A 20,131-nucleotide genomic window follows, 5' to 3' on the forward strand; every position below is an offset into this window, starting at 1 on the left:
ATTCTGATGGTTGGTTTCTTTGATTGCATTCTAACTTGTCAGTTCATTTTAAAGCTGTGGTGCTGTTGCTCAAATCTTACTGTCTATTAAACAAGAAATTCTGTTGTAAACAAATCGAATTAACATTATTATGTAGTACAGAAAAATCCTAAAACATTTATGTCTGCTTTTTCCTCAAAATCCATTTTAATTTTCTAAATTAAATGCAACTCATTCTATTTTCCCACTAATTCTTCACTAGAAAACAAACCAGTTTCTCCTCCATCAACTCATTAATCTATCACTGACAGATTAGGTGAGATACATTTATCAAGAAGGAATGCAGAGAAATCAGAGGTATTTATCTAAATAAATAAATTTAAAAATACCGTAACAATGAAGTCAGAGTGCTGTCACTGAAAGATAGCAACAAAACTGACCTGACCTGCATCTGGATTGTTCCCTCAAGATTGAAAATCCTATACATACTTACTTGAGGCTAAGCAGCACTGAAATCAGCCGTGCTTACTTCTGAGTAATCGTACAGGATCAGTCAGTAAATTTTTTTTTTCTCAGGCCATAAATATTTCCCTTTCTGCCTGCCCACCATTCAAGGTAAGAATTTTTATTTCAGCATCCAGAGACTAAAATCTAAAGCACTCCAATGAAAGGGGGTAGAGAAAGAAATCCCTGCCTAACAGAGCCATCCACCTTAAAAGGCAGTTGCCAAGCTGGTTGACCCTTCCTCTTTCATATACTTGCAGTTTTCAGAACACCTCATATTCACTGAAGAAAAAAATACAGGTGGAGACCGGGGAATTTTATATGAATTTGTTTACTTATTTGGTCATTGTTTGTACTTCCCGTCCAACTTCTTGATATTTTTTCTTTCCTTTTTTAATCAGACTATTATTTAAAAATTCATTAATACCTTCCTGAAAATTGGTCCAACCAGATCTTGGTGAAACTCTCTCTCCCTCTTCCTCCCTCCCTCGCTGTCTCCCTCTCCTCTCTCTCTTAATTCTGACAGTTGAAACAGAGTGACATTTTCTGGGTATTTTTGTCTTTCTTCCCCACCTCTACTCACATACCCAAATATACACATCATTTGTGCCCATGACAAAAGATTATCTCCTTGATTTTGCTTTCTACAGCCTAATTCTAGAAGCCCTCCCTCAGGACCCTTTGTAAAGTCCTTCCACCTGAAAAGTGGAATGGAAGACCTGAGGAAGAATGGAAGTACCTGAAGACTTTTTTTTAGCACCATTGTAAACCTTAAGCCACAAGCACAGAGACATTTGGGGGAATTTTTCCAGCAAACCTTGTTATCAACCTCAAAAGTAATGATGGCTGGTTCTCACAGGAGAAAGTGAAATTCCCAAATCAAGCCAGATTCTAATTTCTTCCCAAAATGTGTGCACTGTGTCTGTTGCTTCTCCTACTACCAATATCTGTGACTGTCTTTATCTTTTCCTCCCCCACACAAACACAACACCCTCTTTACTGTCGAAAATGAAAGTCCACCTGCCAGTGTTCAGAAAACTGAAGACTTCCTTGGAATAATTTGTAAACAAAAAGAAGAAGAAGAGGAATCCTCCTTCCTTCCCTTTTGGGAATTTCATAAGCTGGCTAGGGTTTTTCTTCAGAAAAATAAATAAATACAGTTTGCTCGAAAGGCATGGCAGTTTGGGTTTTAAATCCACTTTAAAGCCCAGCCATCCACTGCCCGCTCAAAATCAACTTAAACGCCGTATCTTCCTCGGTGCTGCTGCAGCTAAGTAGTAAAAGTGAGGGGGGGGGGGGATGCAAGAATGGGGGGAGGGGGGAAATGAAGTAGCTGGGGGAGGGGGGGAGAAGAAAAACAACATTCACGAGCCAAACGCCATCCCGGGTCGAGCGCTTTCGTTCTCCAATCAATATAATTCCGATGTATTCTCGCAAATAACATTTTTATCAGCTGCAACAAAGGAAAGACCGAGAGCGACCGCTGTCACCAAATGCTGCTGGCAGATGGCTGCTAGTCCTAGATTCTCGGGGGGGGGGGGGGAGACGCAGGGCCGTGTGTGCATTTATGTTCATTTAAATTTGGAGAAATCTAACATACATATTCTATTCTTTCCTCCCCCCCCCCCTCAACTGTCTCTTCAGCTCAGCCCTCTCTCCGGGTCTCGCCCAGGCGCGCGCCACTTTCCATTGCTTCGCCCAGCTCCCAGAGAGCAGCTGCGGTTCTCGCAGCAGCCCGGGCGTGCAAAGGAGCTGTTCCTTGCAGCGTCTGTTTGCATTTCTCTCGGTTCTGATTTCGCTCCGTTTTCTTCTCTGCAATATCCTATCTATATTCCCTCCCCCCCCCCCGGAATACTACTCCAGGTTTATCTTCTTTTTGAGCAGCTACTTTATGTTGCACCTAGCTGAGAAAGCAGGAAAAAAGCAATGCTGCTTTGCAAATCCTCAAGCCACTTTTAACAGTATTTGGTGTCTATTGCATTTCAAAGTATTCGGGACAGCAAAGAAAGATAAGGAGAAATGCAAAATAAAAGGTTGGTTGTTGCTGTCTTTTTATTTTTATTTTACAGTCCCGTAGGTTTTGCAACAAGAAGCTGAAACCGAGGGACGCTGACCCCTTAGCTCGACCCCCCACGACTCCAGACAACCAAGTCCTGGATCCCCACCCCCCCATTCTTAGCCTCCGACGTGAGGAGTACCTCATTCTACATCTCTTTGCCCACCCCCTCCATTCCATCCCCATATGCTTGAACTATTTTGGGCCACATTGGTATCTCAGCAGCACCTTGCTCTCTTGCAGGATTAGAAAGTGGCGCGCTTTTCACTGGACTTCTCTAGCTTGCTGCTGGCGCGCGCTGCGATTTGCAAAATGGTGCTTCCATTACTTTGCGAGGTCCCACCAAAAAAAATTCCCACACTCCCCCCCCCCGCACATACATCTGCCTCCCCCCCCCATCCCCCGTCTTCGCCTGGGCTCCCGCCACACGCCCATCGTATGCAAAACCACCCTACGCTTTGTGCCGGGCTGCCGGACCTCGTCGAGAGAGAAGTCGATCCAAAGGCTCCGAGCCTGCCCGACTACCTGTCCGTCGCCGCCATCCCTCCCCACCCCAAGTCCGGTCCTATCTCCCATTACCGAGCGGGGCTTCCCTGATGGGGGGGCGAAGCAGCCCCAATCACTGGATCTCCCCCCCACCTCGCCTGCCACGCTCCTCCTCCGCCTCCCCCTCTCCCAGCTCCACACGCCGGCCTCGCCGCTTCATCCCCGGCCCAAACGTCCCCTGCATGTGGTTCTCATTACGGGCTCTCCCTGCCGCACTCCAGCCACCTTCCCCGGCAGCCGCTGCCTTCCACTCGCGGCCAACTTTGGACCCGCTTCGCCTCTCCTTTCAAGCTCCTGTAGTTCACCCCTCACTCTTTCCCCGCCATCCCCGGTTCTCTTCCCCCCCTCTCGGCCGGCTCCTCGGCCTTCTTCCTCCTGGCTCCCTCCCGGCTGCCTACAAATTCTCCTCAAACTTTCTCTCGCTCGGCACCCGGCATACACACCTCTTTCGCTTCGTTCTCCCCCCACCATCACCACCACCAGCACACATACACGTCCCCCCTTAGCCTGCCAGGCATCCCCGCCGCGGCCAGATTCTCTTTCCTTCTCCCCTAACTCTCCAAGCCCCCTACTTTCTCCCACCCACCGACACCCCTGAAATCCTCCCCATCCAAGTTTCGCGCAAAGCGCCCAAATCGCATCCAGGTTCGAGCCCCCCCCCCTTTCGTTTCTCCCCACATACGTTCCGCTTTCCGAGTCGGTTCCTCGCGAGGCACAACTTACGCGTGATAATTTCCCTTTGTGATAAGTGCTGCGGGTTCCCCTGCTTGCGACGGGACATTGCCCTGGCATTTACACGGTCATCGCCCGGAGAGCTGGACTTAGGTAAGGGGGAGCGGAGGAGGGGGGGAGCGGTCGTCTTCCTCCTCCTCTTCTTCTTCTATGCTCTTCTTGACGGATTTCTTCTTTTAAAAAGAAAATAAAGAACTCGAAAGAGAGAAGCACTTTTCCCCCCTTGACGTTCTCAGGATGAGGTTCTTCGTCCAATTAAACAAACATCATACATGAAGTGGGGGAGGCTTGGCTTTTATTTTCATAAGACAACTGTCTTTTGGGTTGTTTGGTTTTTGTTTTCCTTTTCCACAGCTTCCAGATCTTTTCTTGAACTTCACCAAGCGCTGACATTTATTTTTCCAGAGTGGTTAGAAGAAAAAGAAGGGGGGGAAAAAGCAAAGTGCACTTCTTCCATCAGGAGGGTTTTCTTTAAAAAAGGAAAAAAGAAATGAAAATTGAATTATATTCATACACGCTCGCACAAAAGTAGAAAAATTGGTATTTGCCCACACGCAGAGAAAAATGCAACAAAAATACCCTTGCTGAGTTAGAATTCTTTTTTGCTTTGCTTTTTTTAAAGGGATAGCCCAAACTGTGTCTCCTCTTTGCCAGTTCAAGTGCTACTGTTTGAGGTTGTTGTTTTTTTTTGCTTTTTTTTTTTTGCTTTGCTTGCACCCCTTTTACCAGTGCTTTTTCCCCCTCCCCTCGCTTGGCACAAGGTCTTGATAGGAAGGAAGCCCCCCAGTGCTTCTGGGTGAGTGCTGGCTATTACTAGGAGATATATTGCAATGTGAAGATGGCGGAGTCCTGGTTCCCTGGGAGCGCTCAATCTCTCTATGGCTGGGTCTGCCTCCGTACAATGGGATAAAATTCAAGTTCAAGTGCGGACGTGACGTTTAATCTGCACTAGAGACAAAAAAGACCTAGAGAGTAGGAGCACTGGGGGCGACTAGCGGTGGCTTTTTAACATTGTACCCTGCAAGAGAACAAGAAGGGGGGGAAACCACCCTCAAACACACTCCCAGCACACGCGCGGCTCCCATTGCTTAGCCAAGGTTGCCTTCTGCAGAGCCACAGCCAAAACGAGATTCAGGGGGGAAATAAAAAAGAGGGGAGTAAAATCCAGTAGACGGGAGATGTCTTTTTCCCCAGAAAACGTCCCCGCTCCAGTTACGAAAAAGAAGCCGCAGAGGTCTTGCAGGTCTTAGGAAGAGGGAGGAGGTGACAAGGACCCGGGCCATCCTCGTTGCTGCCGCCGCCCGCTGGCAGGAGGCCCAAATGGGACGGCCGTCTCCCGGGGGAAGCAGGGTGTAGGTAAAGGGGTTAGTCGAGCCAAGCAGGCTGGCTCCGGAAAAGCAAAGGGGAAGGAAAGAGTTGGAGGTGGCTACGATCGGCTCAACCCGGAGAAGCAGCCGGAATGAGGCTTGCAGCGAGCGCCCGAGGTCCGCGGGATCCATCCTGTCCTTTGCTCGATCCACCTGCTCGGAGAGCTTCCAGGCGGCTGGATCTTGGCCTCAGAGAGATTCATTCACTTCCCCCTTTTCAACTACACGCTCCCTCGCTCTCTTCCCTGCACGCAGACTGGCGGCAGCGGCGGCAGTAGCAGCAGCCCGACTCTGCTCAGAACACCTTCGCTGTGTTATTTCCAACAGTTTTTACAATAACACAAATATCTGCGTGGGGAAAGAGATATTTCTCTCCCACCCCCTTTCTCAATGTGAATCGCGATTGCGGAGGGAGACACGCACACGCACGCCCTGCTCTCACTTTCTCCCAGGCGCCTCACCACTTTGCGCGAAGAAGGATCCCTGTAGACTCCCGGGGCTCTGCCAGTCCAGACTGGAAGTGGCGTTGACCTAAGCAAGCGGGCTAAACAAGCCAGGTTAAAGCCAAAGGGAGACTCCCTCCCGAACCCGACTTCTGGCGCTTCCACAGCCAGAGCTGGGTAGTTTCTTGGCAGCGGGACAGACGCGCCTTGCCATAGCCTTCAACTTCCTCGTCTAGCCTGCAGGCCCGGGATTCTACCTTAACCTTCAGTGCAGACGGTCGCTCAGGCTAATGGGTGTCTTCCAGAGCGCGCCCCCTCCCCTTAATGGAAACATTCCAGCTTTGATCAAGGAGCCGGCATTCACCAGGTGTCTGCAAATAAAGCAGTTTTCAAAGATTCCTGCTATTCAGACGTTCGGAGATAAAGGTACCAGGGCTGCCTGGTCAAAATGATTGCTTCCTTTCCACAGCATGGGAGTGAACTTTGGGGGGGGGGGTGATAGGGCACATGGCTTCTTGATTCCCCGAGGGCGTTATGCCTCCCTCTCAGCCGAGCCCCCCATTCTGGGCAGGATTGCCAAGCCAGCTGCTGTCATCAAATGCAGCCAAGCACAAACGCCAGAAAGTATATTCAGAGTAAGACCTGTATATCCGAAGCTCCATTCTGGCGCTATGCCCCCCCCCCCCCCTCCCCAGTTTCCCCTCAGTGTCAAAAGTGACCGAAACTCCACTTGTTACAGTTCGTGTTTTCCCTTGAATTATGAAGCGGGAGTAAAGGTACCTATGACTTGACTGCAGCCCAGCTCGCAATTTTGCCCACGTTCTTGGGTTAGTCCAGAGTGACTCACCCGTTAGCCTGAATAATCGAGAAGTCACTAAGTAAATATAATTGACTGCTAGATGCAGCCTTTCAATCCTGATTAAACAAGACATAACAGCAGTCACCCCTGGAGCAAATATGGCCAACTCTCCCATAAGGGTTCATGGGACTGTTACTCAGTGGCCTACTGCTCAACAGGAAAGCCCCTGGGGGGCCGCGGAAGTGTCGCGAAGTGCAGCCCGTGCAAGGGATCCCGCCATCTCCGAGCTCGCGCGATTTCATTGGCTCCTCTAAAAAAAATGCAGCCCACCCGCCCGGGTCCTGCCACTCAGCACGCCTCGCGAGCGTCTTCATGGAGCTAAGCTGCTGCCGTTCAAGGCGCTTGAAAACAGGCCAAGATCGCTGCGAGAAGTTGTGACTAACTGCGCTCACGGAAGTTGTGGATGGCGGGCTGAAGCAACGAAACCCTTGAACTCGCTCTAGAAGACGGCATAAAGGGGTTAACGTGCCATATACCAAAAAGGCAGCAGTGGAATCTATTTTTTCCTCAGGTGATCTTACCTGACACTTTTGACTGTTACCACCACCATCCCCCCCTCCCTCCCAAACAACTAAGAACAAACAAGGCTTCTTTCTTTCGCCCTCACCTGGGAAGTTATTTCCTCTTGGCTAAATTCAGCACTAAGATTTAAGCCAACTTGTGGTGGACTCCAGCCTGAGTTTGATCTGGGACAGCTGAAGCGAAAAATGATGTTTTTTTCTAATTTAGAGCTACTGTTGGAAGAGAAATTATCCCTTCCAGGCAGTTTTAAGATTCCGCACTCCACCCATTCACCAGTATGGGTGAGAACGCTGGGAAGACGGCCATTAGCTACGCGCACGTGGATCAGCCTTAACAGACAGCGGGGGGGGGGGGAGAGAGAGATCCGATTGAACTTCATTCACATGTTGGCCAGATTCAGTACCGCTTCGAGTTGTGGTTCATAACTCCATAGCCACTAGTTAAATCAAGAAGCTGGGCTCACTCTAAACCACAACTAAGTACGGATTAAAAGAACGTGTGAATCAAGCTATTTAGTTAATAAGCTAAGGGAACACAACCATCCCATGCTGATAACTCTCCTGCATTTCCGAGATAGATTTAAGCATATCCAAAGGTTATAGGAGTTAGCCTTCCTTCCTTCCTTCCTTCCTTCCTTCCTTCCTTCCTTCCTTCCTTCCTTCCTTCCTTCTTTGTCCTACTCAATTCAATTCAACTTATTCCTGAACAGAACGCAGGTATACATTTCTATAGTTAATTTTTCCACTGCAGGCCGTGGAATTTGAAACGTTCTTGCCCCAGCAATGTTTATTCGGGTAACGCTGAATAGGACTGAGGTATCTATTTAGCTTCCCTAACTCCGGTTTTTGTTGGTCGTAAGCAGGCGTTTCTGCTTCCCCTTATATGTGTTGCCTGACTTATCTACCCACCCGTTTAACTTTCTCTGAAATCTGACGTCCAAACACAACTTCTCCAGATTCCGCTCTCCTCGCCCGATCTTTAACTTAAGCTCCCACCACCACCACTATCACTGCTCCTTTTAATAGTGCCACGGATGGCGATGTCAGTCCCTCAGACTTCTTCCCAACCGGTTTCTTCACGGGCAGCCATCCCCGGTGCAAGAGGCGGGGGGAGGGGGGCACCCCCGGCGCTTAAGTCGACCTGGCTGGCGCTCGGCCAACCTTCCTCGGCCTACCGCTCAACGGTTTTGCGAGCAGGGCCAGCTACTGCACGCCCGCCTCTTCCAATCCGCGCCCTCTCGCTCCTTTGCAGCTTTTACTCGGGCTTGATCCGAGTAAATCCCTGCTGGATGTGGGGCTGAAGGAGTTGAAGAGCCTGAAGGCTTTTGAAGGATCAGCAGTGATTCTTATTGCTCCCCCCCCCCGCCAAATGCATAATAAAAAAAAATAGATGTCCTCCCTCCCATTGATTCCTGTTCACCAAGAAGGTTTAAAAAGCGCCAGTCCCATTTGGCGCCAGATTTCGGGGTGGGGAGACTCAAGGTAGTTTCCCAGCACTTAATCTAAGGAGAGGGGGGGGGGACTGTGACAGAAAACGCGGCGAAACTCAGGAAATAAAATCCCTAGGAAGCCACTTGTCTATGAAGTTCCACTCGTGAATAATTTTCTTGGGCAGACTTTCCATCAAAACTTCGCCGAGAATTTTATTTCTTTAACTGATAAAACATATTTTCCCGCGACTGTGTGTCTACCTTTCTTCTTGAGCTGAGATATTCGCGATAAGCCGAATGCATCTCTTAAGAGTGAACATCCTATTTGTTTATATTTACTTACTTATTTTAACACTTACTTGTTTTAAGTGTTTACATACTAAATTTCACCTACTCCGTAAAATCCACTTTTGCGCTTTCTGCTGAATATATATGCATAGGATCCGGTCATAAACTTCTTAGGGTCAGATTAAAATAATCCTTTCTTCCCCTGTTCTACTTGGGATCAGCTCGACAAAAAGAGAAATACTCTTCCTCACCAACCTTTCAGTGCATTAATGGGTCTTATGTGGCCACCACCGTGCCTAAACTAGACTCCTACACGTTTCCTTCCGAATCTCCCCTTCTTTAAACTTGGGGCGTAATGTCTGAGAAGTGACGTTCTCGGGCTTCTCAAGGTTCTAATTACTCATAGTTATAGAAACGTGAAGTTAAAAATACTCTTATGATGTATCGCCATCCCCATAAAACGCAGCGAATAAAGAAGCGGATTTGGAGCTCAGCTTGGAATAAGCGGCGTTTATAAAGAGAAAGAATTGTCACAATTAACTAATATGAAAGGCGATTCCAAATTCTGAGGCAAGGGTAGGAACTCTTCGTGCGGGGCTAAGATGGGTGTGGTCCAGCGAATGCGTCCCATGGGCTAAACTTGAGAAGTACATTAAATCTTTACCCTATTTTTTTTCCCGATCATATAACTAAAAAGGTGGCGATCGAAGTCCACCTTGAATGTTTTTGGCTAGCCCTACCAGGAAATTTCAAAGGAAAAGACAGTGGGGGGACATGTTTGGCGTGGCTCATCAGAGAATAACTTGGCCATCCCTCTCTTGACTAAAATACCGTCGGGCAGGAAGCATTCAAAACCAGGACGACAAAGAAATGATTGGAAAACACACAAACTTGTCCTCGCTTCCTCTGAGAATCGGCGAGGCCAGTCTTTCCCACCTCTGTGCCTTTCAGAAGGGGCATGTAACAACCCCATCACACCAACCCAATGGGAAGACAACCCCCATACACCCCCGGAGAGCGCCGGGATGGCGAAGGCTGGTCACAAACACGGGGGGGGGGCGATTTGAAGTTTTTTTTCTTCTTCTCCTGGAATGAGCTCCAGAAGGGGGGTAGGGAGGGTCGAAATGAGGGGGGGGGGCAGAAGGCGGAAACAGAGAATTCCAAAGTGATTTCTCCGTCTCTTCTTTTCCTCCGTCTCTCCCCAGTCTGGCACTTGCGATCATTAGCACAAGCGAAAGCTGTTAATGTCTTGTCTCACAGCTCCCCCTTTGGTCTCGTTGCGCTCCGCGTCTTGCGTTTAAAGTCAGATCAATAGCCGTCTCTAGCTAACCTTGACCTATTCCTCCACCCCGCCTCCCTCTGCAGCTGGCCCGTGGTTTTGCCCCTCCTCCCCCCCTTCGGTATCCCTGCTCACAATCGGTGACAGCGGATAAGCTAGGAAGACGCGGTGCGTCCTTCCCAGGACAGCAGGAGGTGGGGATATATATTAATAAATGTCCCTGTTTTCTGCCCTCCCCCATCCCTCCCTCGGCCTGTCTTTCAAGCCGCCAATCACCAGGAGAGCGCCCTGGCCTAAGAATCTGTATTTTATTTGTAATTGTTTGGCTGCTTTGTCTCAAATTCTTACATATTTTTTTCCTCCCTGCTCTTTTCTTTTTTTCTTTTCCTTTTCTTTTCCTTTCTCTTCCTCCGGGACAGCGGTAAGTTGCAAACGAGGAGGGAGTCGCCGGCAGGCTTTCGAAGCAGCTGCCTGCAAGTCGTGGAAATGACAGTAAAATCTTGGCAAAGGTTTCAAGGCCAGCGATTCACCGCCTCCCCGCCGCAGGCACTCAAAGGATATTGATAACTTTGAAAACAAGGAGGGATGTGTCTTCCCGTTCCACACCCCCCACCCCCACCTCACCCGACCCACCCACCCCCCCCAGTCCAGCAGCGTGAGGCTGCAACTCAACAAAAGTTCAAGCTGAACATGTCAATGCGCTCATTGCTTTGGACACACCGAGGAGTGTTATCTTTGGGAGCGGTGAAATAGCGACGACACTGGAATCACTAACGGCCGCGGCTTCCTTCCGGGTAGACATGATTAGGATCCAATCGCAAACCAGCATTTGAGAGAAAGGTAGAATGAATCACGGTAGCACTTAAGGGAGAAAACCTGGAAAGCAAGAATTAAGCGGCGTAGGTTTTTGTTTTTTTAGAGAGAGAGAGAGGGAGGGAGAGAGAGAGACCTCTCTAACTCTGAATATGTTACATTAGAATGATATATTAGATTGAAACACCAAGCTTAAATCAAAAGTATCTTCCTTTACAGAAACTGAAAGCTAGGAACGCACCTTATAGGGGAACTAAAGGCCCCTGGGGTCTCTTCAAATTGCACATAGTTATTTCCAACGCAACCGTATTTTAGCCAGAATCGAGGCCAATGGAGCTCAAGCCAATGAACATTTACTGGGAAGGAAAGTCCACCTGGTCCAGGGGCGTTTCCCTCCGAGTCAACCGTCCCTGAAATGCCTCTTTTTGAATGAAGAATGAAGTTGGACAGAGAGCGAAAGTTGTTTAAGGCTGTTGGGCGTAAGAGCATTTTTTAAAAAGCGCCTTAAAAGTCTCTCCGAGAATCCGGATATTATCTATTATCTAGCTGAAACCCTAGCCGTCCGACGGACGACTTCCCACCACCGCCGGAGTTTGAGGTTTATTTTGCCGGTCCACTACAAGTTTTGTGGCGCCTTGACTTCAGCCTGACTTAGAAGGGAGACACGCACCGCTCCCTTTTTTCCGCTTTCCAAGATTGTGGGCGTTGCCACTGCCGCAGCAAAAGCCTGCCAGCCTGAACCCAGGGTTCAAAATACAGCTTCGCCAGCCCGCCCACCGCGAAAAAACTCTGCCCCCGCACCTTTTGGCTCAGGGCGAGCTGGTGTCTCCAGCCCGGCGCATACCCGCCATGCTGGATTACACCTTCCCATTGTCCCTAACTAAGACAAATTAGTAGCTGCACTGACAAAGGACTGAGGTGACAGCCAACGTGGTTGGAGGGCGCTGGGTTAGGATAAGGCTAGGCTGGTCAGTTCTGTTGAAGCAGAGGCGTGGGGACGCTCCACCAATTCATGGATTAAGGAACTCATCAGTGGGGTGAAAGCCACCAGGTTCTGACAGGTTCTGGAGAACCGGTAGCGGAAATTTTGAGTAGTTCGGAGAACTGGTAAATATCACCTTTGGCTGGTCCCAGAGTGGGGAGGGAATGGAGATTTTGCAATATCCTTCCCTTGCCACGCCCACCAAGTCACGCCCACAGAACCTGTAGTAAAAACATTTGAATTTCACCACTGGCTCATTACCGGTCATAGCCCCATGGTAGCTGGAGCAGAAGGAAACGGGGGTAAAGGAGACAGCCATAGGCTCCCTAATATATGCAGGGACTGCGCGGAGTAGAGAGGCGGCGAGTCTGGTGGCGATGATTTTTTCCTTCCCCGGTCCTAGCACGGTAACTTGCTAGCCCTTTTTCAGGGATGAAATCGCAGTCTCTTTCTCGTGTAGAGAGACTAAAGAAGGAGTGGGGGGGGGGAGAGAGGGAGAGACGCAAAGAAGGCGGATGGGCCCGCTTGTCACTCCACCTTGTGAGTAGATGAGGAAGCGCACCGTTTGAAGCAGACTCTTCCACAGAGACGCGCGACTTTCCGCCTTTTCGCTCGCCCGTCCGTTTTCTCTTCCAGAAGAATCTAGAGCAAGTCCCCTAATAAGTTACTCGGACGGATTTCCGGCTTCCCAACCGCGTCTTGTTCCTTCTCCTCAAAATTTGTCACCCTTTCTGCTCAAAAATTTAGTGGCACTTTATTTGAGTCTATAGGCAGGGCAAAAAAGCTCTGGGTAACTGGTTAATCCAGCCCTAATCCCTGAACAAAATACTATTTTCAAAGAAATTTCAGATAGGAATCCCACTAATCACTAAGGATACTAACAGAAATTAATGGCGGTTATTTCAACTATCTGTAACAGCCCTCCTGCAAAGCAGGCCAGTTTAACCTTTAGAAGGAGAGAATTTCAGATGCCAGAAACTGGATTAGAACCAGGCACTTTCAAAAGGGCTGCTCCTTCCCTTTCCCCAATTAATCAGCACTTTGCATATCATTTGAAACCTATTCATTTTAACAATAACAGAGTTGGAAGGGACCTTGGATGTCTTCTAGACTATCCCTCTTCTCAAGAAACCTGCTTTTCCACTACTCAGGAAACCTTATACCATATAGTTGCCTAATCTCTTCTTTAAAACTTCCAGTGTTGGAACATTCATAACTTCTGGAGGCAAGTCGTTCCACTGATTAATTGTTCTAACACTAAGGAAATTTCTTCTTAGTTCTAGGTTGCTTCTCTCCTTGATTAGTTTCCATCCCTTGCTGCTGCTTCTGTCTTCAGATGCTTTGGAGAATAGGTTGACCCCCACTTCTTTGTGGCAACCCCTTAGATATTGGAACACTGCTATCATGTGAGCCCTAGTTCTTCGTTTCATTAAACTAGGCATACTCAGTTCCTGCAACCGTTCTTTATATGTTTTAGTTTCATTCCAACATTACCATTCCAACAACTTTAGCATACCTGTTAGGTTCAACATTTTGGTTTAACTGGTGGATCTGTTGATTGTTTTATAAACTGTTGGTTTGTGAAAACACATTTTTCTAGTAATGTAAGCTGCCCAGAGAAATACAACTGCAACAAATCAGCATGATATCTGTTTCAAGATAAGAAAATCCTGTTTGTGCCAGGCAGAGATAAGAACTAAGAGACGGAAGGAGGGAAAGATCTGTGAAATTCTAAAATTCTCTCTTTCCACTTTGTTAGAAATAGTAAATACGGTGACTGCTTTGCCCCATCATCCTTCTCCTTGGAGCATACTTTCCTGACTACAGTTCCTTGTACAAATGGTCTTCCTCAGTACATTTCTTTCATTGTCTCACATTTTTCAGATTAGGAACTAAAATGAACAGATAAGGTTTGCCCAATTTCTCATGGGTATGTTCAATCAACATTCATTCTGATATTCTGACCACTAAGATACTACTTCTTACTGATTCTGTACATGGAGAAAGTTGATCAAAAGTTGAAATTTGTATTTTGATTTCTTGAGCTCCATGTATATTGAAGTGATGACTCAATATGGAACCAGCATACTTTTCCTTCCTGGTATTTGTGGTTTTAGTGGGGTTGACCGGATCACTAGATTTGAGGATACAACACAACACAACACAACACAACACAACAAACAGCAGAGTTGGAAGGGACCTTGGAGGTCTTCTAGTCCAACCCCCTGCCTAGGCAGGAAACCCTATACCGTTTCAGACTACCCAACATCTTCTTAAAGACTTCCAGTGTTGGAGCATTCACAAATTCTGGAGGCAAGCTGTTCCACTGATTAATTGTTCTAACTGTTAGGAAATTTTTCCTCAGTTCTAAGTTGCTTCTCTCCTTGATTAGTTTCCACCCATTGCTTCTTGTTCTACCCTCAGGTGCCTTGGAGAATAGTTTGACTCCCTCTTCTTTGTGGTAACCCCTGAGATATTAGAACACTGCTATCATGTCTCCCCTAGTCCTTCTTTTCATTAAACTAGACATTAAACTAGTTCCTGCAACCGTTCTTCATATGTTTTAGCCTCCAATCCCCTAATCATCTTTGTTGCTCTTCTCTGCACTCTTTCTAGAGTCTCCACATCTTTTCTACATCGTGGCAACCAAAACTGAATGCAGTATTCCAAGTGTGGCCTTACCAAGGCATTATAAAATGGTATTAACATTTCACGTGATCTTGATTCTATCCCTCTGTTTATGTAGCCTAGAACTGTGTTGGCTTTTTTGGCAGCTGCTGCACACTGCTGGCTCATATTTAAATGGTTGTCCACTAGGACTCCAAGATCCCTTTCACAGTTACTACTATTGAGCAAGGTACCACCTATACTGTACCTGTGCATTTCGTTTTTCTTGCCTAAATGTAGAACCTTATTATTGACCAATCTATTAATTAAGAAGAGACCATATTGGAGAAAACAAGAGAGTGGATGTTCCATCTGTGCTACATCATCAAGAGGTTCTTTGATGAGAACTCTTTCTATCCTTCCTTTCAATTAAACTAAACTAAACTAAAAGGGGATCACATGACCCCGGGGCAATGCTGCCGTCATAAGTATGAGTCAGTTGCCAAGCATCTGAATTTTGATCGTATGTCCCTCAGATGCTACAACAGCTGTTAAGTGTGAAAAACAGTCATAGGTCACATTTTTCACTGCCATGGTAACTTTGAACAGTCACTAAATGAACTGTTGTAAGTCAAGGACTACCTGTATTCGGAAGAGAAATCAAAATGCCCCTACAGAATAAATGTATAAAAAGTTGCTCACCAAGACACAAACATTCTGTTCTTGGTGCATAGATACTTGCTGTGCTCACCCACATATAAATAGCAACACTTTAATTGGCCATTGTGATCTCTTTGCTACACCAGAGAATCTTTGTCTTCTGCCTTTTGTCCCAAAGACCTGAATTTCATGGCTACATCAATTTTAGACTACTGTAAAAGCCCACACAAGATTTTTAGGAACTATAGTTTGATAAGCAAGAATTATTAAAACTCCTCTTCTCTTTCCCCTCACACCCCCAAATGCCATTGCCACAGCAATAAGCAACATGAATATGCCTAAAAATTTAGAAGGCTCGAAATGCTATGCCATTTTTTTTTGCATAACTAAATTTCTGCTCTTGTTGCTAGGGCATTCTACTTTTAGCAAAGCCCAAACGTTTCCATTTGGAAATCTGAGGTGTGAAGAAAATTGCAAAAACATATATCTTCAGGATCAATGCATTTATTGTCCTATAAATTTCCAGGCACTAGAGATAACTTCAATAGGCTGGAATTAGCCAGTAGAGTTTTGATGATACTAGGTAGGAATATATATCTGAATTTGCCAATGTATATATATTAGAATCTGCATTTCTCCTTAATAAATAAATGAAGCCTAGCTTATACACAGCATTATACAGTTTTTATGTAACTGAGGGGGAAGTAACCTGCAGCCTGCACACACACACACACCACAACTTCAGAATACAGTGCCAAACTATTGTAGCGATGCCCCCTCCCATAATTATGGGAAGGAATGAAAGCTATTTTGTTGTCAAAAATTGGCAACACATTCTTGAATATTTTCTTGCCTTGGGAAAAGTTTTAAGAGGGATTGGAAGTGGTTCAATTTCCTGGGGGGGCTGCTTCTATTCCCACCTTTACCCCCACTTAAAATGAGCCAACAAAATTTCTTCATCCCTTCCTGTGACATTATCACAGCCTCCAGTGCTTTTTCAGAAGATATGAATTAAAAATGGGGGATTACTATAACAACCTATTGCTCAACAAGTCAAATTATTCCAAATATATTTTTACATAGTTCAGAGCATCAGGATCTAATTTAAGAATGATGAATTTAAAATCACTAGAACAACTTAGTCAAGACTTTAATTGTAGAACAAGTAATAATAAATTTCCATGCATGTCTACCCAGAAGTAAGTTATTTGGGAACTTCCAGGATTGCAACCTTAATACAATTATCTGGGCTCAAACAGACTGTTCTTTTAATAACTGTCATTACTTGAAACATGTTTGCATGACCATTTGTAGCCTTCTCCAGGTGACTCATAATGCACCTGTTATTGTGCACTATGTTATTGTGCATGAGTAATGATACATAAAACACCTACTATCTGAGTAAACTGGTAGTGATAAGGACAAATTAAATCTTTGTAGGTAGTCATTGGTGACAGAAAAGCACTTTCACATTACTCAAGAGCCCTTTAGTATACTCTTGCTTTGCTGCTCTAGGACTGTGTAAATTAAGCCATGAACATCACACAAAAAATGTGTTCCCACTGGTCTTGTTCATGATCCTTAAAAGTACTTTTTAAACCAGACAGACTGAAGGGATTTAAAAGAAATGAACAACATTCAAAACATTTAGATGCAGTGAAAATATTTGCAGTTCCATTATTCTTGTCAACCAAGATGAAACACTGAACCTATTGAGGACATCTAACCTGGGAGTGATAATCGTGGATTGAACATTAAGTGTAGCTTATTGTTTGCAAGGAATTGGTAATGGTGTTTGTTAGGAATGCAGCGTGAATGAATTTAACTAGAGGAATATCATTATTCTTGTCTTTTGGGGAACCAATTATTATTAATCTGTTACAGAGCACTTTAATTGAGCAAAATGATTCAACAAAACTTATTTCCCTCATTCATCCTCTTGACAGCTCTGTGAGACATGTAGAGATTTATTATTTCCATTTTAAAGGTATATGAAGGTACCATAAGGTAGAGACTGAGAAGAATTAATGAAATATGCATCTCAGAGACAATTCATAGAAAGCCTTATTATTATTTGCAGTTCTAACTCAGAGTTAATTTTCTAGCTCTTTGTTTAGAACCACAACACTTAACATGTAATAGTGTTTATTCAGAAGTAGGATGATCCTAGATTCACCTTTACAGATAATTACAGACAATTATATGGAGATATGGTTCCCTCTGGGTGTTGCTAAATTACCATCTCCTAGCAGGCTTGGTCAGCACAGACTACCCAACTTGGCACGGACTAGGGGACAAGTTCATGCTGTGGTTTATAGTACAGCAACATCTGGACAGCAACAATTTCTCGATTCCTAGTTTATATAAAGGCATCTTCTATTGGAAGGACTGCTCAGCTGGTTTAAAAATGAAACATAGAACAAGGCTCAAAATTAATGATCAAGAGGTCTTAGAACCTGAAACTCAATTGAGTAGATACATGCAATATGCGTTGACAACTCTTCAATTTGGTGTGAGGTTTCCATCAAAAGTTAAAAGTATATATTTCTAACTTGCTGAAGTGGGCAAGTCAGTAGGGTGATTAACAGAGATCTATAAATAGACATATACTGTATATGAACAGTTATGCACACATGTGCTATGTTTCATAGGTTTTGTTAAAGTTTAAGCGGCCTTTCTAAATTTCCACAGGTTTTTGGCCAGGAACCAGGAAAGTTAAGATAGTCTTGAAAAGTGTTTAAATCAGAGGTGGTATTCAGCCGGTCCTCTCTGGTTCAGGTGAACCGGTAGCAGCGGCTGCGCGAGACTCCACCCACCTGCCCTGACATTATGCGTGACCTTCTGCGCATGCGTGCACTCACATTTGCGAGCCAGTAGGGAAGGTGAGTGAATCCCATTGCTGGTGGGATGTATAATGTAGACATATTTATGTCTTTTTATGGAACATGTTATCAAGTGTGTTTGCATGACATGTTACATAAGTCTTGTTGGCTGAATGCACATGCTGTCTTTTTGCCCTCCTCCCATGCAGCTTCTTAAACCTTCTCAGTTGCTTTAAATTCCACTTTAAAATTCTGTTTAATGTGTAATCATGGAGAGTGAAGTTGGATAAAAATTTAACCAGTTTACTTATTTTATTTTTGAATTTACAATCGGTCTACAATATAGACCACCCTAATGATAAGACTCAGGGCATGGTATAACAAAGCCATTAAAATAACGAGTAATTAAAAAATAAAACATAACCTAGATATAAGGATGCAGTGCCCAAAATCAGTGAATTAGGACTTTCATCTCCTTGCAGGATATGTAGATAGAGAGTGGTATGCCTATGTCTGGAGGAAGCATATTTCAGACCAATTGGTCCATGCATTTCCTGGCCCGGGGCTGTGGGTGGGAATGCTGTGATATCTACAGTTCTTCTTAAGATATTCACAGAATTAGTTTTGTATAGGCAGTGCCTAATATAAGCTAGGACTATGTTATACAGGGCTATATCTATCTTACCACATAGACCAGACAGAAAAATGTCCAGATAAGCTAATTCTACTTTATTGCAAGGCTTCATTAACAAAATTTTGTAAGTGTGAAACAGTGGTGGGTTTCAAATTTTTTAAGAACCTCTTCTGTAGGTGTGGCCTGCTTTGTGGGAGTGGCTTGCTGGCCATGTGGCCTAGTGGGAGTGGCTTGCTGGCCATGTGATCTGGTGGGAGTGGCTTGCCGGCCATGTGACCGAGTGGGAGTGGCCAACTTGTAAAATGTGGTGAAACTCACTTAACAACGCTCTTGCTTAGCAACCAAAATGTTGGCTCAGGAACTCTGGCATTTGAAGCACACAAGTCTTAAAGCTGTCAAGTTACAAGACCCTTGCACCCCTAACCCTTTAGAAAAAAAAAAACCAGGAGTGTTCAAACTTGACAGCTTTAAGACTTGTGGACTTCAACTCCCAAAATTCCTCCTCTTGCTCTTCATCTTGATGATGTGCATATGGGTGGGGGGAGGGAGCTGGAACCGGTTCTAAATGGCACTGTAGATTTGTGGAACCTCTTCTATAGAAGAGGTTAGAACTAGCAGGAACCCACCCCTGGTGTGAAAGTCCAATTCTGCCATCATCTCTACAACCCAATAATTTAGGGAGGGCTCCTCCTAAATCTCTTGCTTCATCCACTATACAGCTGTGAGCAATGTTTATTTGTTTGCTTGCTTGCTTGCTTATTTAAATTTCTTTGCTCCCCATTTCTCCTACAAGGTGACTCTGGGTGGCTGTCTCTTATCCGACCATTCCCTAGACGCATCCCTCTGCCCATTCTTCCAAGCTTATTCCACATACAACTAGAGGCTGCGAATGGAGTTACCTTGGCACTTTGACTTGTGGCTGAAAGCTCTTCGTAACCTCAAAATCTGCAGTGATAGCAGATGCAATGGTGGGGTTGTTGCATTCTGAATCTAATGCAGTTTCCCATTTGCCTCTAAATGGGTCAAATAGAGTACACTGGAGTATTTTACTCAATTTTTAAAAATGGAATTCAATTGGAAGTTGGTATGCTAAAGGTAGTAGCTTCAAGCATCTTCTTTTGTTCCAAGCATCCCAAAAGGTCCCATATAGAAGAATAGCCTTAAATTATTCTGTGTGTCAAAATGTGATGAACAAATCAGAATAGGATAGAGGCCAGTAGTCCTTGTGGAAAAACAAGGTTAGAATCACAGAAACAACCTGCTCTGTAAGTGCTTTGTAATCATTGTGTTTCCTGTGGTGGCCTTAATAGGTTTCTCATTTTGTGAGTGTGGCCACAACCCTTTCTCAAAATTCCAGGCTGGGCCTACTAGCCCAAAGTACTAGGGATTCTTGGCTTAACGTATAGTGCAAACATATTCAACCACAGTTTTGGCACCAAAAAATCTTAACAACAAGTGTGCTGTGCAAAAGCCACATACTCCTGGGTTGCATCATTGTTTTCCAAGTTGCACCAATGGCTTTTCTTGCTTGGCCTTCAGAAAAAGAGAACGGGAGAGCAAGTGAATCCCCAGATGCTTTATTTTGCTTCCTGCCTGGGAACTGTGGGTC

General features: G+C 45.4%; 1 protein-coding gene across 8 annotated transcripts in view; it reads right to left on the bottom strand.

Moving 5' to 3' along the window:
* BCL11B (BCL11 transcription factor B) overlaps nt 1-5,876 on the bottom strand; it is a 161,178-nt gene extending 155,302 nt beyond the window's left edge. For 7 of the 8 annotated variants that reach the window (XR_015698165.1, XM_014060136.2, XM_014060132.2 and 4 more), the window contains exon 1: nt 3,809-5,092. Coding sequence is in view for 7 of the 8 variants with exons in the window: in XM_014060136.2 (XP_013915611.1) it covers nt 3,809-3,866 (58 nt within the window). In the remaining variant the exon portion in view is untranslated. Of the gene's footprint in view, nt 1-3,808; nt 5,093-5,645 lie in introns of those variants that run through there. The other variant, XM_087726151.1, reaches the window with a different exon arrangement.
* Nucleotides 5,877-20,131: the final 14,255 nt, after the last annotated feature.

This window comes from Thamnophis sirtalis, unplaced genomic scaffold (genome assembly GCF_051295495.1).
Source record: "Thamnophis sirtalis isolate CommonGarterSnake01/CBP01778 unplaced genomic scaffold, rThaSir2_p1.2 scaffold_1, whole genome shotgun sequence".
Classification (NCBI taxonomy): domain Eukaryota; kingdom Metazoa; phylum Chordata; class Lepidosauria; order Squamata; family Natricidae; genus Thamnophis; species Thamnophis sirtalis.